The following is a 26,736-nucleotide window of genomic DNA, read 5'->3' as shown; positions in this document are numbered from 1 at the left end:
CTGGGGGTGGAGGGGAGAAGCGTGCTACTGGCATCTGGTGGATGAAGGCCAGGAATGCCGCCAAACATCTCACAACGCACACGACAGCCTTCCCTGCCCCCAAACCCAATGATCGATCAGTCCCCGAATATCAATGGTGCCAAGGCTGAGAAACCCAGGGCCAGCACTGGAAGCTGACCTTCCTTCTGGTCCTCTATGGAACTCAGTATCTCTCCAAACAAAACTTGGTTAAACATTTATGGAGAAACTGCTCTTTTTCCCAGGCACTTCACTAAGTATTTTCTCATCCAATAAACAGACAAGGGATTTTGCTTTATTGTGGTCTTTGATTTTCAAATTAGGATATAGATTTTCCTTATCTAGTCACCTTTTATTATTTTCAAGGATTTATCTTCTTTCTCTGAATTCTAGAAGAATTACCCAGTGTGCTCGCCAGCACCGCAATCTGAATTTCTTGTCTATCCTCTTGCTTTCAAAGTGGATTTTTAGTTGTGCTACTGGTGATCTTTCCCTTCCATGTGTAGTGGGTTTATACACTTAAAGATCCATTTACTCTCATTTTGGAGGAGTCTCAGGAATGAGAGGGGGTAAATCTCCATCTTCAATCTGCCATCTTTTAATCATGAGACCGATTTCACATCTTTCTAAGGACGGAGAATGGATTTCTTCTAAAAATTTTAACCCAATTTTATGGAGAATAATTTTCAGTGGCCTGACAGACTTCGGAGTCTTCACAGTCTATGAGGGAGGCAGAAAGATAGGGACAGACAGGCAGGTAGAGGTTCAAATTCTGATCGTTAGTGACTCAAAACATGGTCTCTCACAGTTGATGGGTGGTGACATGGTTCTCTGGTCAATTAAGCCCTTTACAACAGTCCCTTGGAAGCATCTCAATCCATCTGTTCCGACTGCACAGAAGTGACCATTCCACCTCAGCTTTGGTGCTATGGCCTGTTCTTATCTATACAGGTGACCCTTGAACAACACAGGTTTGAGCCCTGCTGGTCCACTTATATGTGAATTTTTATTTTTCAATATTTTTTAATGTTTATTTATTTATTTATTGTTTATTTTTATTTTTGAGTGAGAGAGAGAGAGAGAGAGAGAGAGAGAGAGCGAGCGAGCATGAGTACAAGCAGGGGAGGGGCAGAGAGAGAGGGAGACACAGAATCAGAAGCAGGCTCCAGGCTCTGAGCTGTCAGTACAGAGCCTGATCTGGGGCTCCATCTCATGAACCATGAGATAGTGACCTGAGCCAAAGTTGGATGCTTAACCAACTGAGCCCCTCAGGTGCCCCCTCATATGTGGATTTTTTGAAAAAGCAATCTCTATACCCAATGTGGGGCTAGAACTCATGACCTTGCAATCAAGAGTGGCACACTCCATGGACCCAGCCAGACAGGTTCCCTAGTGGATTTTTTTTTAATGTTTATTTACTTTTGAGAGAGAGAGAGAGAGAGAGAGAGAGCATGAACAGGGGAGGGGCGGGGGGGGGGGACAGAGGATCCGAAGGAGGCTGTGTGCTGACAGCAGAGAGCCCGATATGGGGCTTGAACCCATGAGTCGTGAGATCATGACCAGAGCCAAAGTCAGACGCTTAACTGACTGAACCACCCAGGTGCCTCTCCAGTGGATTTTAAGGGAGTTGACAGGCAAAGGCCACAAGGCATTTATTTACAGTTGTGCACCCTGTCTCCATGGGACTGAACGGAAGGCTACTCGGGCAGTCGAGACTGCTGACCTGAGCACCTGGGGAGGCCTGACGATGCCCGCAGCCCCCAAGAGGCCTGGGTACTGGTCAGGCCGCAGGTTGTCCAGTGTGCTGTTGGGGTGGTCAGGTGGAACACCTGGGTCTCGGTGCTGTGCCAGGGCAGCTGTGGGCCTTGGGATCCTCCCTGCCAGGTACTGATCCCTCCTCAAGGCAGCTTCCTGGAGGCCAGCACATTCATGAGTGGCCGCAGCTGCCCCTGTCCCTGCCATCTGGCCTATACATGGGTTTCTTTTTCAATATACATGCAGTACTATGAATGTATTTTCTCTTCCTTATGAATTTCTAGTAACCTACAAGCATGTGTTAACTGACTGTGTTATTGGTAAGGCTTCCACTCAACAATAAGCTTAAGTAGTTAAGTGTTTTTTATGTGGGGGAGCCAAAAGTTATATGGGGTTTTTTGACTGTGTAGGAGTCAGCGCTTCTAACCCCCACGTTGTTCAAGGGTCAAACAACTGTAGTTTATTTATGGCACGAATCCCCACTTAAATTGCTTTGTGCATCTTTCTGAATATTATATGTAGCTTTTTTAAAGCTTATTTATTTCTGGAGACAGAGAGAGAGCACAAGTGAGGGAAGGGCAGAAGAGAGAGAGAGAGGGAGGGAGGGAGGGAGGGAGGGAGGGAGAGAGAGACAACGAGAGAATCCTAAGCAGGTTCCATGCTGTCAGTGCAGAGCCTGATGCGGGGCCCAAACTCATGAGACATGAGATCATGACCTGAGTGGAAACCAAGAGTCAGACACTTAATGACTGAGCCAGCCAGGCACCCCTTTGGGTCTTATAATAGGGAAATTGATACAAGGCAAATTGGGCATGTCTCATTTGCTGCCATGTCAAAGAGTTAGAAATTCAGGTTATTATTACTAGAGTTGAAAGGGAGAGACCTAAGCAGGTTCAGGGAGGAAATGAGGGTGGTCAAGTCCTTGAAGCAGCTGGAGAGACCCAAGGACATGGGTCTGGGAGGGAGGGTGGCCTTGGGTAAACGCTAGACCACTTCTTTAAGATGCTACAGAAGGGAGCAGCATGTAGACAAGATGGGGCTGTGCGGCTCCCCAGCAAAGTGTCTTTATATTCCCTGTGGAGTAAAATGTTTGCAAGGCCTTCTAGACCCTTCAATGAGGGGATGCAGGCATGTCAGAGTTTAGGCCAAACACAGGCGGTGAGAAGCAGCAGCTGGGCATTGAGGAGGCTGCCTCAATAAAATATAAATAAAGATGACACACAGGCTTATAGCAGGGTGCTACTCTCTCCAGAGAAGTGAGAAATTTTCTGAAGCCTGTCCCTGAGCATGGTCACCTCTCACAGTGTGGGAGAGATGAGCCCAAGGGACAATTACAAAGCAGAGAGGAATTTCCAATTTTTATCCAGTCATCTCTGGCTTTGGCCCCATACTCCATTACATTCAATCAGTAAATTCTGCTGGGTTTCTTTTAAAATGTTCTCCTTTTCCCAAGCTGGTTAGGTCTAAAGAACACCAGACTGAAGTGGGCCTTGACACTCACTGTTCACTTGACCCGCACCGGGGCCAGTAAGCTAACTGAATCTCAATCTTACCACTGCGATGGGAGCGGAGGCCAGACCGCACGCCTATGAGCAGCCAAGGCCTGGTGCAAGAGAAAAGCAGAGAGCAAGAGAATGTACGTTCCCTTCTGGGGTCGGCACTGATTTTGTTCAGGCGCCAGTGACAGTAGCGCCAGGCCTGGTGGCCATCAATGGGGGAAACAGTAGTTTTCAGAGGGCTCTGGACTCTCTGGCTGTTTAGCCTTTGGGAAAGGGACAGAGGGAGGGAGGGAAAGAGAGGGAAAGATGGATCCTGGCTTTCCACTGCCAGGTACAGAAGAGGGCAGAAGAGACAGCCACACCCACACCCCCTCGCTATTTTCCATGATGACTCCATTACCTATAAACAGGCGCCATCAGAGTCTTGGTAATAAACCAACTAGATCCTTGGAGAGGCGCGCGAAGTCTTGCCTTATCTATCCTTGGATTCACAGTGAAGAGGTGGCCCCATGCGCCTCCTCAAGATCAGGGAGCAGTACACTCACACTCATTATTGCCCTCTGCTCTCTAACAGGATGTGTGGCCGGTTCCTGAGGCAGCTGGTGGCTGAGGAGAGCCGGCACTCCACCTCCGTGGGACGCCTTCTGCTCCCTGTGCTCCTGGGGTTCCGCCTCGTGCTGCTGGCTGCCAGCGGGGCCGGGGTCTACAGCGACGAGCAGAGTGAATTCGTGTGTCACACCCAGCAGCCAGGCTGCAAGGCCGCCTGCTACGATGCCTTCCACCCCTTCTCCCCACTGCGCTTCTGGGTCTTCCAGGTCATCTTGGTGGCTGTGCCCAGCGCCCTCTACATGGGTCTCACTTTGTATCATGTCATCTGGCTTTGGGAAGAGTCAGGAAAGGGGAAGGAGGAGGAGACTCTGATCCGCCGAGGGGAGAAGAGCAGAGATGCCTCCGGTCCTGGAAGCCCCAGGCTGCTCTGGGCCTATGTGGCACAGCTGGGCGTGCGGCTGGTCCTTGAGGGGACAGCCTTGGGGGTACAGTACCATGTGTATGGGTTCAACGTGCCCAGCTCCTTTGCATGTCGCCGAGAGCCTTGCCTTGGTAGTATAACCTGTTACCTGTCCCGCCCGTTTGAGAAGACCATCTTCCTAAAGACCATGTTTGGGGTCAGTGGGCTCTGTCTCTTGTTCACGCTTTTGGAACTTGTGCTCCTGGGCCTGGGGCGATGGTGGAGGGCCCGGAAGCACAGATCTCCCCCTTCTAACTACTCCCCAACTTCAGAGAGCACCAGAAGACACAAGGAACCGACTGAAAACTTCCCAGTGGTGGAGACCAAAGAGCCATTCCGAGAAGCAGGTGAGAAGAGCACTGATGTCCCTCTTTCTTCCTGCTCCTGAGGTCTCTGTCCTGATGACCTCCCAAGGCAGGTCCCTGGACCTCTGGGAGGCACACTTCCTACGTGTTACAAAATAGAAAACCAGGTTCGAGGCAGACGTCTTCTGACCGCTGCTGCTGACCCATCTCCCAACCCTCATCCCCCTCTGTTTGCCGATTCCTTCCAATGAACCAGGACCAGGGTTCTCAGCCAGCTGTACCTCCTGCCCTTCCCTTTAGGTTTCTTCCCACTTAGAAAAAGTCTCAGCTCCTGCTTGATTCTCTACTTCGCAGAGTTATGAAGCCACCTGGTTCGCCTCTGAAGGGAACTCTGCGATTGGATCTTCTTCCGAACATCCAGTGAGTGGGGATTTACTTTTGTGACAAATGAGAGGCTGTTGAAGCATCCCTAAGGGCCATGGTGGGCCACGCTGCCTAAGTCTTCCTGGGAGATTTCCCCCTTGTGCCTTCCTGCCAGAATCCTCTGGCGTCAGCTTTACAATGATCATGGGCTTGGTTCCAGACTCAGCCAGCAGAAGCCTCTGTAAAGCTGTGCTTCTCCCCTGTCCTGTGCAATAAATTCTGACCACTGCTGTTGGCATTCCTGTGGCTGAATGCGACTTTCCTGTCATAGTGACTCTACTTCCCTGTCCTCTGTTCTTCCACTTTCTCTGCTCCCCCCAACTTTGAAGTCTTGTAACCTATGGATGCCCCCAGCCCCGCGGCATATGCCATATTCAGACTGGCCTTCCACGCATATCTAAACCAACAACCTTTATTTTTTTAATGTTTTATTTATTTATTTATTTTGGGGTGGAGGGGCAGAGAGAGAGGGGGACAGGGAATCCGAAGTGGGCTCTGTGCTGACAGCAGATAGCCTGATGTGGGGCTTGAACTCATAAACCTGTGAGATCATGACTTGAGCTGAAGTCAGAAGCTTAACCCACTGAGCCACCCAGGCTCAATCCCCATCAAATTGCTACTTTTTAAACTCATTCCCCTCATTTCCACACAGAAAAGACAGGAGAGTTTTGCTGCTGACTCAGGAAGGGAGGTTTACATCATGGTAGAGATAGCATAAAGCTAAATATCAAACGTCTCTTTTCTGGAGTCTCTCTGTCAAGTCTGCCCAAGGGTATTCCAGCCTGTCACCTTCCTACAGAAACATCTTCCCCTCCCTCCTTCCTTGCCTTCAAATTCTCAACAAGAGCAGCTACCTAGTTTTGTTTTCTCCTTCTGAATCCCAAATTATCCATAGGTAAAGTAGGAAGGCTCGTTGCTAAGGAAAGCTATTTGGTCCCCCAGGGGACATTTTGGCAGCAACTAGAAAATTAATAATTTTTCTTTCTGCTATACAAGTGTTTTATAAAGAGTGGGGCGCCTGGGTGGCGCAGTCGGTTAAGCGTCCGACTTCAGCCAGGCCACGATCTCACGGTCTGTGAGTTCGAGCCCCGCGTCAGGCTCTGGGCTGATGGCTCGGAGCCTGGAGCCTGTTTCCGATTCTGTGTCTCCCTCTCTCTCTGCCCCTCCCCCGTTCATGCTCTGTCTCTGTCTGTCCCATAAATAAATAAAAAACGTTGAAAAAAAAATTAAAAAAAAAAAAAAAAAAGAATCCCTCATCTACTGTAACCAGAGTCCAGCCAAGTGACCAAGGATGGAAAAAAGCAAATGTCATCATTCATAATTCCTCTTTGATAACCCTTTTGAAACAGCTTTATTGAGAAATAGTTCACATGCCATATAATTCACCCATTTAAAGCATACAATTTAATGGCTTTTAGCACAGTCACAGAATTGCACATCTGTTAATACAATTTTAGGACATTTTCATCAACTCAGAAAGAAACCCTGTTATCCTTAGTTTTTACCCACAATCCTCCATGCTTCCCCCCCCCCCCACCCCGCCCCAACAAACATAAACAACCAAATATAATTTCTCTCTATATAGATTTTCCTATTCTGGACTGTTCATATAAATAGAATAAATCATACAATATATGGTCTTTGGGACTGGCTTCTTTCACTTAGCCCATGTTTGTTTGTTTTTTTATAAACATATGCAAATTTATTTTAAAAATGTTTATTTATTTATTTTGGAGAGACAGAGAGTGTGAACAGGGGAGGGACAGAGAGAGAGGGAGACAGAAAGTCCGAAGCAGGCTCAGTGCTGTCAGCACAGAGCCTGATGTGTGGCTCGAACCTACAAACTGTGAGATCATGACCTGAGCTGAAGTCAACACTTAACTGACTGAGCCACAAGTGCCCCAGCACCATGTTTCTGAAGTTTACCCATGTTGCACAAATCAGTACTACATTCCCATTTATAGTTTAGTATTTCATTGTATGGCTCACCACACATTTTTTTGTTCATTTTTAGTTGATGGACTTTTGAATTGTTTCCACTTGTTGGCTATTATGAATAATGGTGCTATGAACATTCATATACTAGTTTTTGTGTGAATATGTCTTCACCTCTCTTGGGTAAATACCTAAGAGTGGAATTGCTGGGGCATATGGTAACTCCTTTTAAGGAACTACCAAACTGTTTTCACAGCAGCTGTACTATTTACATTCCCAGCGGCAATGTATAAATGGGTTCCAATTTATCCACATCTTCGCCAACACCTGGTATTTTCTTTCTTTTTGTTTTCTTCTTTTCTTTCTTATTTGATTTTTAAAACTGTAGCCATCCTAGTGAGGTAAAGTGGTATCCCATTGTGGTTTGATTTGCATTTCCCAAACAATGTTGAGCATCTTTCATGTGCTTATGGACTATTTGTATATTTTCTTTGGAGAAAGGTCTACTCATCCTTGGCCCATTTTTAAATTAGGTTGTTTGTATTTTTTTTGTTGAGTTCTTTATATATTCTGGCTCCTAGGTCCTTATCTGACATATGATTTCCAAATATTTTCAACATTCAGTGGGTTGTCTTCCACTTCACTGTTAGTCTCCTTTGATGCATAAGTTTTTAATTTGGATGAAATTTAATTTATCAAATTTTCTTTTGTTGCTTGTGATTTTGGTGTCATATTTAAGAAACCATTGCCTAATCCATGATCGTGAAGGTTTACACCAGCATTTCCTTCTAAGAGTTTTACAGTTTTAGCTTTACATTTAGGTCTGATTGATTCTGAATTAATTTTTATATATGGCATAAGGGTTCAACTTCATTCTTTTGCACATGGATATCTAGTTTTCCCAGCACCATTTATGGAAAAGTCCATTTTTCTTCCATATAATGGTTTTTGGCATCCCTGTTGAAAACCCATTGCTTGTCGACGTATGGCACTATTTCTGGACTTTCAATTCTATTTCACTGATCTTTAGTTTATCCCTATCCTGGTATCACATGTTTTGATTGCTGTAGCCTTGTAATAAGGTTTGAAACTGGGCAGTGTGAATCCTTCTTTTCAAGGTTGTTTAGCTCCTTGGGGTCGCTTGAAATTCCATATGAATAAAGTTGCAAGTTAGCGGGGCTCACTATTTTCAGTAAAGAAGGAAGTTTATCTCAGGCATATGGCAGGATAGAAGCCATAAGAACCTTAAGGTGTCATGGGACCTTATGTTTGTCACTCGGTACACAGGAAGACATATAGACACATACGCACTTATATCACACTCATGGCAAACATCAATAACTGATGAGAGCATTTCTTTCTTCTTGGTCCATACTAAGACTCAGATTCCTTCTCAATAAAGTATTCTAATTTTCATAGAAAATGCATTCATTAGTTGTGTAATTTACACATTTATTTATTTATTATTTATATATTTTTAAACATTTAAAAAAGTAGATTTTCCGTTGGGCTTTTGTCAAAAATCCCAAAACGGATCACAGGAATCCCCTTTCCAAGTCATTTAATTCGACATTCGGTAACTACTGACTGAGCATATTATGGGAAAGGCAGTATCTGATATTGGGATGCAAGAAGAATTTAAAACTTGCATTCATAAGAAAAGGAATAGACAACAATAAAATAAAAAAATCCAATGAAGGGAAACAGACAATTCCCTGAAATAGGCAAGCATTTTGCTTGTTGAAAGCCTCAATGGATGTTTCTTGAGGTAGAAAAATGGTTGCTGTACTACAAGTTGGATACCAAAAGGGATGTATCCATGCTTCTGAATCTTAATCACTCCCACTTAAAAAACTTGATCTCTTTTCCACCCACTCTCTGGTCCCAGCAGATCCTTTATAATGTCCTCCTTATGACAGCTCCAGCTGCACTCCCCAGGCATTGTTTTGGCACCTGGTCTTGACCTCCTCAGGCTCCCGCAGCTGGGGCTGAAGCTACAGGATCTGCTCCTTTCTAGCATCTTAGATAACAGCCACTCAGCGGATCACCCCGAGATGGCTTAGCGCATCCCATACCCACAGACCTCCTAGGAGTTGAACCACCGAAGACACCGGTGGGAAGTGTCCGATGTGGGTAAGATCATCTAGCCCGAGATTCTTTACCCTGACTTAACTGTTAGAAGCCCCATCTGCGCTGGGTGAACGTGTCCCATGCTCAAAGAATGGGCTTCCTTTACCTGGTGTTTGTCTCGGGTGCTTGGGAAGAAAGAGAGGGAAATCAGGGTGGCAGGGCGACCAGCTATCACCCCACTAGCTCGTGGGCGGCTAAACGCTCCCTTTCCTGCTCCCCTCCTGGAATACTGGCTCTCCAATTCACCCAACACCAGGAGAGTAGGTGGGCTTCGCGGGGGCAGCAGGAAATCCTGCCTTTCCAAAAACTCGACTAGCTCTTGAGAGTGGAGGCCAAGAATGAAGGCTGAATGGAAAGAACGGACTTCAGGGAGAGCAAGCCTAACTAAACTGGCCCGGCGCCTCATTCGCCCCCACTCCACGCCCAGCTGCACAGACCTCCCTCACCCCAGGCCCTGGCGCTGCAGCACTCCCAGAATGCCCGCCCGACTGCAGCTAGCCAAGGACGCCAGAACTTGACCTCACCTCTCCAACGTGAAGGACAGGCCAAACTCCTTAGCGCCGCCTCGCTTTGCTCCTCCAGCTTCGGCTCGCGAGGGCTCCTCCGGTCCTCTCTAGGCGTCCCGGAGCAAGTTCCGCATCTCTATTGTTGGCCCGAGGGGCAGCCCGCGTCCCGTCGTGCCCCGCGGCGCCCTCTAGTAGCCGAAACCCCGAGGCTGTCGGGCTCGCGCTCGGGCCCCGCGGCGCGCGCAGAGGGGCCGCCGGTTGGCCCGCGCGCGCCGGGACTTGTCCCGAGGCCCCGGAGGAGGGACGGCACTTTCCCCTCCCCGCCGCCCGCAGTCCCTCGCCTCGCGTCGGACCCCGACCCCGGGGCGGAGAATCGGCATGGAAGCCGAAGACCTCCAGGAAGACCTGACCTGCTCCATCTGCCTGGACTATTTCGAGGACCCGGTGTCCATCGAGTGCGGCCATAACTTCTGCCGCGGCTGCCTGCACCGCAGCTGGGCGCCGGGCGGCGGCGCGTTCCCCTGTCCTGAGTGCCGGCAGCCGTCGGCGCCCGCGGCGCTGCGGCCCAACTGGGCCTTGGCCCGGCTGACGGAGAAGACGCGGCGCCGGCGTCAGGGCCCCGTGCCCCCCGGCCTGTGCGGCCGCCACTGGGAAGCGCTGCGGCTCTTCTGCGAGGACGACCAGCGGCCCGTGTGCTTGGTGTGCAGGGAGTCGCAGGAGCACCAGACGCACACCATGGCGCCCATCGACGAGGCCTTCGCCAGCTACCGGGTGAGCCGGCCGTAGCGGGGCTGCCGGTATTCCCGGAATACCATTGTCATGTCATGTCGTAGGCCATTGTCATGAGAGACCTACGAGGTGGCTGCAATGCCCATTGGAAGTACGACCTCCCCCGCCCCCCACCACCTGTGCGAAGAAATTAAGCGACACACAGATCTCAGAGTTGGGGTTAAAACTGAGATGGGGAGGGTCTGCATAGAATTTTCAAAGTGTTGGCCTTTGGGAGCTCCTAGTTTAAGACAGTCATACCGAGGGGGTGTATACCAGTGCCGCCCAATAGAAACACGATGTAATAAAACTTTGCTAGTGGTTAAAAGAAACGGGTGATGCTAATTTTAATAATATGTTTTATTTAACCCAGTTTTCCAAAGTGTTATCATTTGACATCAATCGCTATGAAAAGTTATCAGTGAGACATTTTAGTTACGTTTTTCGTAATAGGACTTTGAAATCTGTGTTTACGTTTACAGCACATGTCAATTCGGACTATCCACAGTTTGGGTGCTCACCTGGCTAATGGATGCTGTATTGGACAGTGCAGGTGTATATCTACAGGGTTTATAGACAACTGATGATTTGGGAAAAGCCTGGCTTGAAGTGCGAGGCCGGGATTTGATACAAGCTTCCTTCATCAGTTGGGAAAAATCACTTACTGTTTGAATTTGGAGATTAATCTGTCCTGCCTATTTTATGGATTAAGGCGCTTCAGTTGAATAAAGCAGTTTATCTTACTTTACTCCAGCCACACTGCCTTCTTTTGTTTCAAGTCTGTTCTCTTTCTCTACCCACACCTTCCATCCTTTACATCTTTTTAGCTTTTAGCTTGAAGACCTTCCTTCATCATCCTTTCCAGAGTAGCCCTACCCCCTTCTATACTGATGCTGTAACTCCAGTGGTCTCCAACAGAATTGGTATCTAGTAAGGACTGGTTGAAAACACGAGTTTAATGATACAAGTTAAAGTATTTTGTAAACTATAAAATGCCATACAGTTTTATCAACTGACTACAAACAGGAAATATGCAAAGTAGCACTATGAACTATATACATCCACCCCTTCACTCAGTAACCTTTATTTATGCTTACTGTAGGCCAGGCATTGTTCTAGAATCTGGACATAAATGGATAAGAAGGACAGGAGCCTTGTCTTGTAGGGTACATAAGCATGTAGACCAATAAGTTCAGTATGTAAGTGAGTTATTCAAGTTTGTATCGAGTACATGGAAGGTCTGAGGAGAAATGGCTTCACAGAGTTGAACATGAACTCACTTTTGAAGGGTGAGTATGATAGGTAAAGGAGAGGATATTCAGGCCAAAGGAACAGCATATTCAGCATGGCTGCTTGGAATGGCATGTGATCAATGTGAGAGGACTGGAAGTGCTTAATATTTTTGGAGGGTAGAGGGAGAGAGGAAGGTGGCAGTTAAGTTTGAACTGCTTGGTGTTGCCCTCCTGCCACCTCCTGGCAGTTTCTGTTATTGTAGGGAAGGATTTTTCTAATCTCCCTGGAATTACTATTTTCATTCAGGGGCCCTTTTCAGATCTCAATTGTAGTAGGATTCAAAAAGACTTAGGTAGAATCTTGGAATACAACCAGCAATACAGGATAATTCACAAATACTGGAATTGTTAAGGGCTTTTAAAAATTGAAAAATTCTATTTAAAATATTTTTTCATTATTATTTGTAAACATTTTAAAAAATGTTTATTTTTGAGAGAGAAAGACACAGTGTGCGATTGGGGGAGGGGCAAAGAGAGGAAGACACAGAATCTGAAACAGGCTCCAGGCTCTAAGCTGTCAGCACAGAGGCTGACACGGGGCTTGAACTCATGAACCGTGAGATCATGACCTGAGTTGAAGTTGGATGCTTAACTGACTGAGCCACCGAGGCACCCCAATATTTTTTTCATGATTAAACAAAAGTGAAAACTTAAAAAAAAATCTTGATCACATTCAAAAGAACTACTTATCTGATTGCAGTCCTCCCATATACATCGAAGTTGACAGTGATTACAGAGTGGCAGTTGTATAATTGATAAAGGAATAAAATTACTTGAAATAGCTTTCCAAATAGCAGGATTATATACCTATTTAACAACTAGAGGAAATAAGTAGATTATATAATATTAGAAAGCATAGTGTAAGAAAGAAAATAACACAGGTGATTTTGTGACGTATAACAGAACTATAGGAAGTCCTTGACAACCTAATTTTATCCACCCCCCCGACATTTCACTATGTGATTTCCAAGCAAACATGAATGTTTGACGAAGTTTATAATACCAGTATACCCACATCTAGGTTCTGCCATTAGCATTTTACTCTGTTTATCACCTATCTATCCATCTGTCTGTTCTCTGCATCCATCAATTCTTGTTTCCTTTTGAGGCATTTAAAGTTAATTGCAGATAGTCCACTTCCTCCTATACTTTAGCAAGCTTACCGCCAACCAACCACATTTAGCATTAGTGGTGGTTTTTGAAGTCACATTTAATATAATTAAATATGCACATCTTTAGTGTACATTTGCTGAGCTTTGACAAATGCATACACCTGGGCACCCTAAGCCCTTCTTAAGATAAAGACGATAAAGATTACTGGGGCGCCTGGCTGCTCAGTCAGGGGAGCGTGTAACTCTTGATCTCAGGGTTGTAAATTCGAACTGCACATTGGGTGTGGTGCTTACTTAAATCTTAAGACAAAAAAAAAAAACAAACAACAAAACATTGTCATCACTGCAGAAAGCTCCTCCATCCTCTCTCCCAGTTAATCTGCTCCCTCTTCCCAACCCAGCTACTGTTCTAATCTTTTTGCACTGACGATTATTTTTGCCTGTTGTGGAACTTCATGTGAATGGAATCCCTTTGCAACCTAGCTTCATCTGCTCCCTCCAACATTTCACTATGCAATTTCCAAGCAAACATGAAAGTGGGAAGAATAGTCTGTACTCCTATATATGGGCTCCTTTTGCGCAGCGTATCGATTTTGAGATTCACCCATTTTGTGCATATCAGTAGCCTGTTTCTTTTTCCTGCTGAGTCGTATTCCATCCATCTTTCCATCACTGCATACCTGGGCTGTTTCCAGTTTTTGGCTTTTATGAATAAAGCTGGTATGAGTATTCTCACAGAGGTATTTTTATAGATGCACACTTTCATGTTTCCCGTATCTAGAAGTTGTACTGCTGGGCCTGGGCTTGATGTATGCTTAGTTTGACGCCGGACCTTTCCCCAGAGTGGTGGTTCTGTTTCGCACAGCCACCAGCACCATGTGGCCGTGGGGGAGCTCTGGCAGCTCCCCACCTTCACCAGTTTTGGTGGTGTCGCTCTTTCCAATGACTTCATTTTGCTGTAGACATTGTCATTTGTAAGTGTGGGAAGAAAAGTGACACCGACTGGTTTTCATTATTCTCCTAGGGAAGAAAAAAAAAAACTTGCCCTGCTTATTTCTTAGTTCTGTTCATTTTTTTTTCCTTTTAGCTTTTTATTTTGACACATATTCACACTTCCAGAAAGCTGCCCTAGGCCACTCTTCAGCATTTGATGGTATTCACTGGTTTTTATTTAAATTTTCTCTTCCTTTGGTGTATGAGAAACCATCCTCTCTGGGTTTTTCACCAACCACCACTCAGCTTAGCTTCTTGGCAGGGTTTTTGTCCTCTGCACACCCCTTAAGTGTGGTTGTTCCTTGTTCCAGCCTGTATTGCCTTCTTGATAGACTCTTACTGGGGGATTTTACTCACACCCTGGCTGCACCTGCTGCCTGTGCTCTAACCCTCCCCCCTCAATCTACTTCTGCAGCTCAGATCTCTTGACCCTTAACTGTTAACTGTACTCATCAGGGACGCCTCCCCTCCAAACTCAATTTAGTAAAGTCGAATTTAATTCCCCCCCTTCCATTTACATACTGCTCATTTCCCTGTATTTCCTTATTTGGTAAATAGACCACAGTCCTTCTAGTTGTCAAGCCAGAACCCAGGGGCAAAATCTGGATTCCTTTCTCTCACAGCCATTTGGTCATCTGTTCTTGCTGGTTTTCCTCGTGTGTGTGTGTGTGTGTGTGTGTGTGTGTGTGTGTGTGTGTGTCTAACCTGTGTGCTTCTGTCTGAGGTCATGTCTGACCTTATGCTACCAGGTGCTGCTCCTCCACAGCCATTTTTGTTAATGCTGATTGGCTCCTTTTACTTTTTAATAGCTCATTCAGGTTGTTAAATTCTAAAATCAAGACCGAAATTCATAAAAGTTTTAGTCCCCACCCTCCCAAACTTCCAAGCCATTTCTATTCCCCAGAAATAACCAGTGTTAATCTTTAGGTGTATGTTCTTCCAGATTTTTCTTCTATTTAAATACACACATCCATGCACAGGTACATGCGTATTTGTTCTTTTCAAAACAGAATTATACAATACTATTGTTTTACAGTGTAGTTTTTTTACTTAATAAAACACATCAATATATAGAGAGAGCTACCTAAGATTGGCACAGAGTATCAATATACCATAATTTATTTAATAATTCCCTATGAATGGATAATGAATACTGCTGCAGTGAACATTCCTATACATATTATTTTTGCTAGTGTCTTGTTGCACAGATTATTGGAAGTAGGATTATGCACATTTCAGATGGTTTTAAATCCTGTAAGTTGCCCTTCAAAAGGATGGCACCTTTTTACAAAAGTCTCCTACTATTACAGTGTCAGAGGCCTCCCTCACCAGTACAAGGTATTTATTAAGCCTCTAACAGTTTTCATTTTTTGCCAACTTAATAGGCAGGCTCTATAGAGTATTGCAAAGATTTCAGATCAGAATACTTTTTATGCCTAATTCTGTAACTGTCTTCAACGTTTTCTCAATCTCATTGCCTGTTCAGCTCTTGAACAAGCAAGATGTTTGCGGAGATGCTTTCTGATATGTGTTTCTGCTCGCAGGAGAAACTTCTTGAGACTCAGTGTAGTCTGACGGCCAAGATGAAGAAAGCCATGCATTTGCAGGACATGGAAGTGAAAAATGCTACTGAGTGGAAGGTAATAGCAATAGCAGAATCGGTTGAGCCTTTCTTGCCCCTGAGACCCTTCGGTATTGTTGGGAGGAGCTTGCATGATGTTAAGAGTGGTCAGGCCCCTTGCAGATAAGGTGATAGATCAGGAAGTGTGTGTCTCTACTGACCTGTGGCTTTGGGCGATGGGAGTACCACATACTTCATCCCCATCTCTCTAAGGCGGTACCCCTCTCCTTCCCACTTTTTCCTAAATATACTCCCTAGGTTATGGGTGGTCTGAGTCCATGGCATCGTGGAAAGTAAATGGACTTTGCTTTCAGAGATACTGGTCTAGTTGGGAGGCGTGATGCGCACGCACAGAAGCACATCTAAAGCTTAATGAGACCAAACAGTAGGTATTCTGGAGGCTAAACTAAGTAATAGATGTGAAAGTGTGTTTTAGTTTAAAAAGTACACAAACAAGGCATTGCTGTCAGTAGTAGAGCCTCAAGTGTCACAAAGAATGAACTAATACTATACAGGCCAGTACAAAGATACCAAGTGAGTATAAATAAATTAGCGGGAATTTGTGGAGGGTGGGCAGGGGCTTTCTGGAGGAGGTGATTGGGATGGAGGGGCCATGGACTGTTGGGGAGTCACGTGCATGGAATTTAGGAGCAAGGGCAGGACAAGGATTGAGCAAGTGTCATGTGGCCGTAGGAGAAGATGAAGAACCAGCGAATGAGATTCGGTGCAGAGTTTGCAAAGCTGCACCACTTCCTGGCCGAAGAAGAGCAACTGTTTCTTCAGAGACTGAGCAAAGAAGAAGAAGAGACGAAGAAGAAACAGAATGAGAACACGTTAAAGCTCCATCAGACGATCACTTCCTTGAAGCAGCTCATCTTAGAGGTCGGGAGGAAGAGCCAGAGCCCCACCCTGGAGTTGCTGCAGGTGAGACAGTCACACACTGAACTCCCTCTTGTCTTTCCTGGTGAGTGGGTTTAATAGAGGAAATGTGTTCTCTCTGTTGATAATTGTGTTACTACTGTCACTATACAATTAAAGAGTCAAAGATTCACCATTCAGAGGAAATTAATGCAACATTTAGGTATGCTGAGCTCAGGTGCTGTGGAGATACCCAGGTTCACTTGGTTTGCCTCGGGTCTGAAGCACATCTAAGACTTTTCCATTCATGTTACTTATACATTTATGACTCTTTGTTAAAATAGTAAAATAAAGCAAACCTACAATCACCAAGGAGATAACTGTATCAGTAGTTTTTAAGATAAATTTGTCTTCCTTACTAATTTTTAATCATTATAATCATAGCTTGATAATAACTTTGCTCTTAGCCTCAGATTTTGATAGGTATATTCATTTAAATAATTTCTAATATCTAGCAACTGTTAAAAAGTTATAATTCTAATTTGGTAGCACTTAGGGGTGCCTAGCTGGCTCAGTCAATAGAAAATGTGACTCTTGATCTCAGGGCTGTGAGTTCAAGCCCCATTTGGGCATGAAGCCTCCTTAAAAAAAAAAAAAGTAATTCATTAGCACTTAGATTTGGGACTTTAAGGCAGTTTATTATATAATCTTTACCTTTATATCCTCAGCAAGTAAAGTATCCTTATAGGTTCTTTCAGTTTTTGGATAGGATCCAATACTTGTAACCATCTTAGATCCCTCAGAATCTCTCTTCCACATCATGTGACTGAGGAGGAAAGAATTGTTGAAGAGCGCTTCAGTCTGTGATTACTCTTTTTTCCTCATCAGGATACAACATTCTGCTATACCTTTAAGGAAGAGAGACACATGGACCCACTCACCAGTTATTTTCAGCAAGAAATTGCTAGGGGAAGGGTATTATAGCTTATGTTAATGTAATCATTTCCAAGAATGGTCTACAACTTTTACAGCTTGCTTAAGCCACGATGTTCCAGTTACATATCCAAATGTATATTCAGCAGAATCTTTGAAATAACACATTGGAACAATTTTTTAAATAGAGGTTTAATATCTACTCAGAATCTGAAACCTCAAAGATATGCATGAACCAGCAGAATACTTACAAAATATATATCAGCCAATATAAGTGCAACGGTAGGGAAATGATTAAAGAAGACAGAACTGGATTATAGAATCTCAGCCTAAGAGAACTTATTTTACTAATCTATTCACTTATCCATCTATTTTTCCTTTATTTCATCATTTTTAGCCTATAACTCACTTCTTTTCTTCTTAGAACTGTATAGACACCTTAAAAAAAAGAACTATGGAAATATTGAAAAAAAATTCTGTTGTACCTAATTTTTATCTTTTCATTTCCATGTGTTCTTATACAATGTACAGTATTGCTTTGGTTTATGTATTTTTAATTTATGCAATGATTTAATCTTGTTGCATTCCATCTCTTGCTTCTTAGGCACTATGTTTTTGTTTTCTTTTAATTTTTTTTAACATTCATTTTTGAGAGACAGAGTGTGAGGGGGAGGGGCAGAGATAGAGAGAGAGAACGAGACAGAATCTTTTCAACGTTTATTTATTTTTGGGACAGAGAGAGACAGAGCATGAACGGGGGAGGGGCAGAGAGAGAGGGAGACACAGAATCGGAAACAGGCTCCAGGCTCTGAGCCATCAGCCCAGAGCCCGACGCGGGGCTCGAACTCCCGGACTGCGAGATCATGACCTGGCTGAAGTCGGACGCTTAACCGACTGCGCCACCCAGGCGCCCCAAACGAGACAGAATCTGAAGCAGGTTCCAGGCTCTGAGCTGTCAGCACAGAGCCCGATGTGGGGCTGAAACCCACGAAATGTGAGACCATGAGCTGAGCCGAAGTCGGACGCTTAACCAACTGAGCCACCCAGGTGCCCCTTAGGTACTATGTTTTAAGATCCATTCCTGTTGCTATCTATACAGTACGTTGAACCCACGTGTCTACCTACCACATTTTGTCAGTTCCTTCTTCCAAAGTTGGAAACCCAGGTTGTCCCAACACCATTACCACTACAAATAATGCAGTGAAATCATTAATATCTGCTTTTATTGTTTTTGTTATTGTTTTTTTTTTTTTATTAGTTCTTGGGTTTGCTCTATAGTTCTTTCTCAGCCTCTGGAGCTGGCATGCCTAGCTCATCTACATTGACCCTTTTGTTTGCTGGTAAATTTATTTATTTATTTACTTATATTTTTTATAGTTTATTTTAATCTATTTTGAGACAGAGAGAGAGTGTGTGTGTGTGTGTGTGTGTGTGTGTGAGCAGGGGAGGGGCAGAGAGACAGAGAGAGAGGGAGAAAGAGAATCCCAAGCAGGCTCCGTGCTGTCAGTACAGAGCCTGATGCAGGGCTTGATCTCCTCATGAGCTGTGAGTTGAAATCAAGAGTTGAACACTTAACCGGTTGAGCCACCCAGGTGCCCCTGCTGGTAAATGTTTTTAAACTATACTTTCACCTTTAAGTATCGTTTGTGTCCATGGATTCGGGCAACATCATTTTTACTGTCATAACAAAATAAACATGTTTAAAAACATTTTAATATAACATCCATAGAGGAAAATGCATAAATCATAAACCTGACAGATTATCACCAAGTGACCCACCCACGGAACCACCAGCCAAGTCACGTAATAGAACATGAATAGCTTGCCAGGCGCCCTCTGCGTGCCCCAGTCAACACCCCTTCCCTTCTCCCTGAGGGTGTTCTCCCTCCAGACTTCTCACACTGTTCTGTCTGTTTCTGAGTACAACTCTTTCAGTATTTGCTGCTTTTGCTCCACATTGTGTTGTGAAGTTCACCCAGGCTGTCGTAGGTGGCAGCAGACATTTGTTGCCATCACTGTGTACAACTTCTCAACCAGGAGGGATTTTGCTCCCCCAGGGGGCAGTGCTGGAGACATTTTTGTTGTCACAACGTGAGGGTGGCTACTACCGGCGTCTGGCGTGTAGAGGCCACGGATGCTGCTATACATCCTATAATGCACAGAAGACACCTCCCCCCCAGCTCCCAGCAAAAACTTTTCCAGCCCCAAATGTTAATAGTGCCAGGTTGAAGGCCCTGTTCTGTAGTATTCCATGGTACTAATATACCAAAAATACCATTCACTCTACTGTTAGCAAAATGTGGGTTGTTTCTAGTTTTTTTTTTTTTTTTTCAACGTTTATTTATTTTTGGGACAGAGCGAGACAGAGCATGAACGGGGGAGGGGCAGAGAGAGAGGGAGACACAGAATCGGAAACAGGCTCCAGGCTCCGAGCCATCAGCCCAGAGCCCGACGCGGGGCTTGAACTCACGGAGCGCGAGATCGTGACCTGGCTGAAGTCGGACGCTTAACCGACTGCGCCACCCAGGCGCCCCTGTTTCTAGTTTTTATTGTTACAAAAAAGCAGTTATGAACATGTCTTTTTTGGTGTACGTGTGTCCACATTTCTGTCAGTTATGTACCTGTGAAAGCAATTCCGAGTCACAGGGCATCTGTTGGTTCCAAACGGATGATTCCAAACTGTTTTCCAAAGTGATTGTATCAGTTTACACTGTTACTTGCAGTGTGAGAGAGATCAGTGGCTCTGTGTGATCATCAGTGCTTAGAATTGTCAGCTCTTTACTTTTAGCTGAATGGTATAGAATGTTAGCTCAGGCCCTCAGTCAGCACCCCTTTCCTCCTTCCAAAGGGTAGATGAATTTTGCAAATGACTAATGTGGTTGAGCACTTTTTCATGTGGTAATTAACCATTTTGATACACTTGTTTTTTTTTAAAGCTTTCTTGAGGTGTAATGTACATATCTTATAATTCACCCATACATATACCCATACACTTAAAAGTGTATTATCATTAAATAAGTGATTTTTATAATTTTCCCTAGTTGTGGAAACCTTACCAAAGTCCAGTTTTAGAGCATTTCCATCACCCCAGTAAGATCACTTTGTGCTTATTTATAGTTAATCTCTGTTCCTGCTTCCAGCCCCTAGACAACTTACTTTCTGACTCTATAGATTTCCCTTTTTGAAATATACCATATAAACAGAGTCATATAATAATGTGGTCTTTTGTGTATGGAATCTTTCATTTATAATGTCTTTGAGGTTCATTCGTGTTATAGCATATATTAGTATTGTATTTATATTCCTTTTTTTTCTTTTATCCCTGAATAGTATTTCATCGTAGACTATACCACGTTTTGTTTGTCTTTTCAGTTGATGGACATTTGGGTTGTTTCCACCTTTTGGCTATTAGGAATGATGCTGCCGTGAACATTTGCCTGACATTCTTTGTGTGGACATACATTTTCATTTCTCTTGGGTAGATAGTAGGAGCAGAATTGTTGGGCTGTGTCATATATTTATATTTAATTCTTTAGAAATTGCCAAACTGTTTTCCAAAGTGGCTGAACCATTTTATGTTCCTACCACATCCTCAAGCAACACTTGTTAATGTCTGTGTCTGAAAGAGAATAGATGGAGAAGTAGGCAAAAAGCCAGGAGAGAGTTAGTGTCATGGTGGCAAAGGAGAAAGAATAGGGTTTCAGGGATTGGTTAACATTGTCAGATGGTGCAGAGAGGTCACATGAAGAAAAAGACTCCATGTATCAGTCCATTGGCTTTGGCAGCATGAGAGCATACATGATATTGACAAAAGCGGTTGACAGAAAAATACCTGCTCCCGAAGTTGAGTACCAGATCTCAGGAGGAAGGGGCATAACTTACTTATGTTTTTCTTCTCTTCACAGAATCCAAAAGATGTGTTGACCAGGTATGAGCAGCTGCTTTCTTATGGGGCCTGAGTGGAATGGTGAAGATACACGCTGAGGAGAGGGGAAACAGGCCCGGGCTCCATAGAACAGTCTGGGCACACCCTGGGAGTCCATGGAGGAAGGATTTTACCGTTGACTTTTGCAAGGGGGAATGGGAGAGTGGTGGTGTGAGCTTTGGGCTTGGAACCTTCCGCAGGAGTTGGGGGTCTTGGCTGCCTGAGTTGTCCCCTTTAAGAAGAGCAACCCTCTGTACTTTTCTTAGGAGTGAGAACCAGGATGTGAACTATTCTCCTGAAGTTCTAACAGTGAAGACTGTGTGCAAGATACCCATGATGAAGGAAATGCTGAAGCGATTCCAAGGTGAGCAAGGTTGGAGCTCCCTAGAAATCTTTAAAATAAGAGAATAAGCAATGAGAAAAGCCTGGAAAGGAAAGAGGAAACAGAGCATACAGCTAGCATGAAAAGTGGTAAAAACTACTTAGGAATACATGGATATGTGCTTCATTCAAGAAGCATTTACTTAACATATACTGTGGGTTATAAGGTGCCAGTGATACAGAAAGAAAAAGGCCTAAGAATTTAAGCAAACTGGAGAGGCAGACCCATATCACTTACTGCAACATAGTGGGATCTACTGTTTATGGTGGTATGAATAAAATATTATGGAAGTACAGAGAAAGAGCTCTGTTGGGGGTGAAGTGGGGGGTTTTCACACACAGGTGACATTGATCTGGGGTTTGAGGCATGAGTAGGAGTTTGCCAAGTAGAAAATGGAGGCATATTCATGTAACCAGAGGGAGCAGTGTGAACCAAGGTGTGGAGGAAATGGAGGGGAGGGTATCCAATGTGACTAAACCATAAGGTGCATTGTGGGAAAAGGCAGGAGCTGAGGTTGAGAAGATGAGCATAGGAAAGTCTGAAGGTAAACTTACTGGATCTCCAGGGAAACACCAAGGCACATAGGTGTTGTCAGAACTACATAGTTGGTTCTCACATGCACATCTCCATGTGGTAGGTGTCTACTTCCAGCTAAAATGAAGTAATGGGGACTGGATTTACTCCTCAGCCTAAAACTTAGCTAACTAAGAAAACTAAAAGAAAACAGATACAGTACATGAAGAGAACAGTTTTCCCAACCCTGGATATCAGGCAGTGCAGGCCAAGGACCCCTGAAAAATGTGAAACAAATGAGGTGAGCTCTATGATGGCTCCAGCCTCTAGCCTTGAAAGAGCTTTCAGGCTACTGCAGGGAGGGGTAGTGGAGGTGGAGCCAGGCTGAGGAATGGGGCTGAGTCCAGGGAGAACAAAGCAGTGAGAACTTGCAGAGTACTGGGCAGAGTATTGGTGAGGAGAGCGCCGTCTATAGAGAGAACCCTGATGATCTATGGAGGTGCCCCCTGAGTATTCAGCAGAGTAATGCTTAGCATATGCTTGTGAAAAACTACCTTAGGCTGAGGAAGGCCGTTTCCAAAATGATTAGAAGGAACAGTTCCTGGTGCTCCCACAGGGCCTAGACAATGCCTGTGCCTACCAGCCAGACTGGAAAACTCCTAATTCCTGGGAAAATCTTGCCTCATTAGTAGAGAGTAATTAACCCTACACTGAGTACTGCTTTGGGCCCACCTTAAAAGTCATGAGCTTAAGACCCAAAAGGATCACATTATTTCCAAGTAACTTTATCCTGAGACAAACCATGAGAATTTTAAAAATGAGTACCTAACAATCTAAGTTCACAATGCCTGGTATCCAATCAAAGATTACCGGGTATGCAAAAAGTTAGGAAGGCATGACCCATAATAAGAATAATCGATTGAGACTGACCAGGATTGATCCAGATATTAAAATAAGCTCCAAAGGACTTTATAATACAGTTATTATAACTATCCTGTAAAGAGGCATTTGGAGACGTGGAAGATCTAAAAAATCCCAGATCAAACCTCTGGAGATAAAACCACAGTGACTGAGGCAAAGAATACACTGGTTGAGATTAATACGTGATTAGATATTACAGAGAAATAGGTGAGTGAACTTGAAGATGAAGCAGTGGAAACTACAAAATGAAATGCTCGGGAAAAAGACCTTACAAAATGAAAAAAGCATTGGTGAGCTGGGGGACAATATCATGCAGCCTTACATGTGGTAATTGGGGTCCCTGAATAGATGAACAGGATGGGGATGAGATAGGAAAAAATATCCGAAGAAATAATGGCCAAAAATTTTCCAAATTTGATGAAGACCCTAAGTCCACAGATCGCATAAGCTCATCAAGCCCTAAAGAATAAGAAATAGGATGGAAACTACACCAAAACCAGTGTTAAGAGAAAATTTCCAAAGCAAGAAGAGAAAAAGGACGTTACTTACAATGGAAAAATAAAGATGACATCATATTTCCCTGAATTCGCCAAACATTTAAGAAAGAAATCTCCAGGGGCACCTGGGAGGCTCAGTCCGTTAAGTGTCCAGCTTCTGCTTAGGTCATAATCTCACGGTTTGTGAGTTCGGGCCCCGTGTCGGGCTCTGTGCCGACAGCTCAGAGCGTGGAGTCTGCTTCAGATTGTGTGTCTCCCTGTCTCTCTCTCTCTCTCAAAAATAATTCTACGAAGCCTGCGTTATCATGATACCAAAACCAGACAAAGACATTATGAGAGAAAAGGTCTATAGATCAACGTCCCTTATGAACACAGACAGAAGAATTCTAAAGAAAATTTTAGCAAATCGAACCTAACGACATATTGAAAGATAATGCATCACAACCAAATGGGTTTTATTCTAGAAAAGCAGGGTTGGTTTAACATTTGAAAAATCAGTGTAATTCACCACATTAGAAAACTGAAAAAGGGAAAACTATATGATCACCTCAGTAGATGTAGAAAAAACATTTGTCAAAACCTAACATCCATTTCTGATTTAAAAAATCCTCTTGAGAAACTAGAGAGACATGGAGAGTCTGGGAGGGAAGAGAATTGGGAGGCAGGGAGGCCAGGGAGGAAGTTAGAGACACCGTTAAAGTGGGAGGTGCTGAAAGTCTGAGTGAAGACAGTGGCAGTGAAGACACAGAGGAGGAAAGGAACCTGGGTGGTATTTCCAAAGGTGGATTTGATAGGACTTGGTGACTAATAAGCCATCAAAGGTCAGAGGGAGAGAGGAGTCAGATAACCTCAAGATTTCAAAGTGTGAGTTGTCTGGGTGAAGGTAGTGCTGTTACACCACAGAGAACACAGAAGACAAGATGTCTGCATGTGAAAGGGTATTCGTCTCAAGAGGATGGAAAGGCACAGAATAGTGAGTTCCATTTTGAGTGATCTGTTAGGGGCCTGTGGAGCTTCCCAGTGAACAGCTGGAACCAGGAAAGAGTAAACTTGCTAACGATGACTTTTCTGTGTCCCAGGGCAAAGAACCAGCCTGTTAGCCATCTTGGTCTGGTCCTGATTCAACAAGTCAGAATTGTTAGTGTTTTGCCACCTTTATGCTGATTGTGAAGACTTGGGGCCATGAAATAATGAGCCCCCTGTTTTTAGGTCTTAATCTTTTAGAGCAGAAGGGAAACGAAGATTTCACTTTGCTAAGGCCACACCCAGCTGAGGATCAGTTGAGAGGCAGTGGGGTATCTCATCCCTAACAGTTCTTGTTAGGAGAAGGATGGGGTGAAGCTGGAAAAGGGGCATTTCTGGAGGTTTGGTGGTAAGTTGTTGCATTATAAATCTCTGTTCTCATTTTCTCTGCAGTGGCTGTAAATCTAGCTGAAGACACAGCCCATCCCAAACTTGTCTTCTCCCAGGAAGGGAGATATGTAAAAAATGGAGCATCAGCCAGTTCTTGGCCATTGTTTTCCTCAGCGTGGGGCTATGTTAGTGGATGGAGGACCCCTCCGAAGACCACACAGTCTGTGGAAAGATTTCAGCACTTACCCTGTGTTTTGGGAAAAAACGTTTTCACTTCAGGGAAACATTACTGGGAAGTTGAGAGCCGAGATAGCCTGGAGATTGCCGTGGGGGTATGTCGGGAGGACATCATGGGGATTGTTGATAGTTCAAAAATGTCCCCTCATGTGGGAATCTGGGCTATTTGTTGGAGTTCTGCTGGCTACCGACCCCTAATAAGCTTTTCTGTAAGTCCTACCAAGCAAGAGCCTGCTCTTCACCGGGTGGGAGTTTTCCTAGATCACGAGGCTGGGGACATCTCCTTCTATAGCGCTGTGGATGGAGCTCATCTACACACTTTCTCTTGTCCTCACATCTGCCTCCGGCCATTTTTTTGGTTGAGTCCATTAGCATCTTTAGTCATCCCAGCAGTGACTGGTGGGAAATGAGTCTTCCCCTGCCCAGGAATCTTTGCCTGTACCCTAGCCTGGGGACATGGATCCCTTGGCCCTCTTCTTTCACTCTGTACATACTGGTCCAGGTAGCGCATCAGTACTGTCCATTCAGATTCTAATTTGATGTCTTGTTCAGCTCCCTGTGTGTGCTGTGCACAGAAAGTATGGTGGAGCCTGTTGGTGGCCTTTCCAGCACCCACTTGCCCCATGTCCCTCCTCCTCTTCTGGTTCTTCCTCATTGAGCTGTTTGGTGTGCACCCTCCCTGTGCTTCAGGAGAGGCAGCTCTCCCCAATGCGAGGCAATTCTGGCCAATGAGCTGGGATGAGAAATGTTCCAAGATGCTTCTGGGGAAAGATCATGTAGCTTTAAAAAAGAGGTGTTTAAGGAGACACAGCCCCTCTTCTGACGTTAGTAGCTGTCTTGGAACTGAGGAGAGCACAGTGACAGTGGAAAGGAAGAGGGAACGTGGGCTTTGCTAGCACTGTTGAACTGTTGGAATTTCCTTAATCCCCAATTTCTTGTCAGAGGAGGTTACTGTTCCCTCACTGTACAAGGCAATTCAGGTTGCATTTTTGTATAGGATGGACTCTTTTCCTGAAATTTGTAGACTGTTTCTGCTCAGCCACATAATTCCTCTACTCTCCAGTAAGTACTGATACATCCCGATCAGAAAGTTGAGGGAATCTTCCCTTACTCTGCCCAGGCTATGACTCTTTTTCACCCGACCATGCCTACGCCCTCAAGTGTTGATTATGTTTCCATCTGTCAAATTCTTACTGTTGTGTATGCGAGGTATTCATGTCACATCTAAAACATTGGGAGGCACTTGCCAAGTATTCACACTGCACTTCTGGCCTCTTCATTAATGCTCTTGTACGACTCCTGCAGAAGCTTGGTGTGAGATGGAAATTAAAATCCTCTTTTTACAAGTAAGAAAACAGACCTTTGGGGTAACTCACTCGGTATTGTTTGGCTGGCAAATGGGAATGCTGGGATTAAATCCAGATCAGTCTGAGGTAAAAGCCTGTGCCCTTTTCTGGTCTTTGTAAGCTTCTGGTTTTTGTAATGCTCTTTGTGAGCATTTATTGAATGCAGATTGCATGTCAGCAACATCTTCGTGTTGGGTTTTTATTTTGTTACACATTTTTATCCATTTATATGTGTTTTCCCTCATTTTATCTTTGTTTTCTAGAGTATAAGCTCTCAGGATTGTGACAGGAACTGGGTAGTTACTTTAAAAATAATGATTGTTTCTCTCTGTAAAAGTTGTCCACTTATGGTAGAAAATTCGGAACATACAAAAAGTATAAAAAGCTGAAAGTTATTGGTAATTT

At 44.4% G+C, this 26,736-nt stretch overlaps 2 protein-coding genes across 2 annotated transcripts; both read left to right on the top strand.

The window, feature by feature from the left end:
- Window positions 1–3,517: 3,517 nt before the first annotated feature.
- GJC3 (gap junction protein gamma 3) lies at window positions 3,518–5,261 on the top strand. Its single transcript, XM_040456306.1, has 2 exons — window positions 3,518–4,628; window positions 4,941–5,261. Exons 1-2 carry the CDS (start codon window positions 3,782–3,784, stop codon window positions 4,946–4,948), a joined length of 855 nt encoding a protein of 284 aa, XP_040312240.1. The 5' UTR covers window positions 3,518–3,781; the 3' UTR covers window positions 4,949–5,261.
- Window positions 5,262–9,762: 4,501 nt separating this feature from the next.
- Window positions 9,763–26,512, top strand: TRIM4 (tripartite motif containing 4). The gene is made up of 6 exons (XM_040456284.1): window positions 9,763–10,351; window positions 15,290–15,385; window positions 16,060–16,290; window positions 21,063–21,085; window positions 21,349–21,446; window positions 24,812–26,512. The coding sequence occupies exons 1-6, from the start codon at window positions 9,959–9,961 to the stop codon at window positions 25,393–25,395; spliced, it is 1,425 nt and encodes a 474-aa protein (XP_040312218.1). The 5' UTR covers window positions 9,763–9,958; the 3' UTR covers window positions 25,396–26,512.
- The last annotated feature ends 224 nt before the right edge of the window (window positions 26,513–26,736 follow it).

Source organism: Herpailurus yagouaroundi, unplaced genomic scaffold, assembly GCF_014898765.1.
Source record: "Herpailurus yagouaroundi ecotype Mexico unplaced genomic scaffold, PumYag 216, whole genome shotgun sequence".
NCBI classification, from domain to species: domain Eukaryota; kingdom Metazoa; phylum Chordata; class Mammalia; order Carnivora; family Felidae; genus Herpailurus; species Herpailurus yagouaroundi.
The sequence above is the reverse complement of the archived record's forward strand: the minus strand, read 5'-3'. Positions and strand labels throughout refer to the sequence as shown.

Bases quoted from the DNA above. Each gene is read 5' to 3' on its own strand.
- TRIM4 (XM_040456284.1), top strand. From the start codon at position 9,959: ATGGAAGCCGAAGACCTCCAGGAAGACCTGACCTGCTCCATCTGCCTG. The intron at 16,291-21,062 runs GTGAGACAGTCA...TTCTCTTCACAG, and splicing joins CCACCCTGGAGTTGCTGCAG to AATCCAAAAGATGTGTTGAC. The intron at 21,447-24,811 runs GTGAGCAAGGTT...TTTTCTCTGCAG, and splicing joins AATGCTGAAGCGATTCCAAG to TGGCTGTAAATCTAGCTGAA.
- GJC3 (XM_040456306.1), top strand. From the start codon at position 3,782: ATGCGCCTCCTCAAGATCAGGGAGCAGTACACTCACACTCATTATTGC.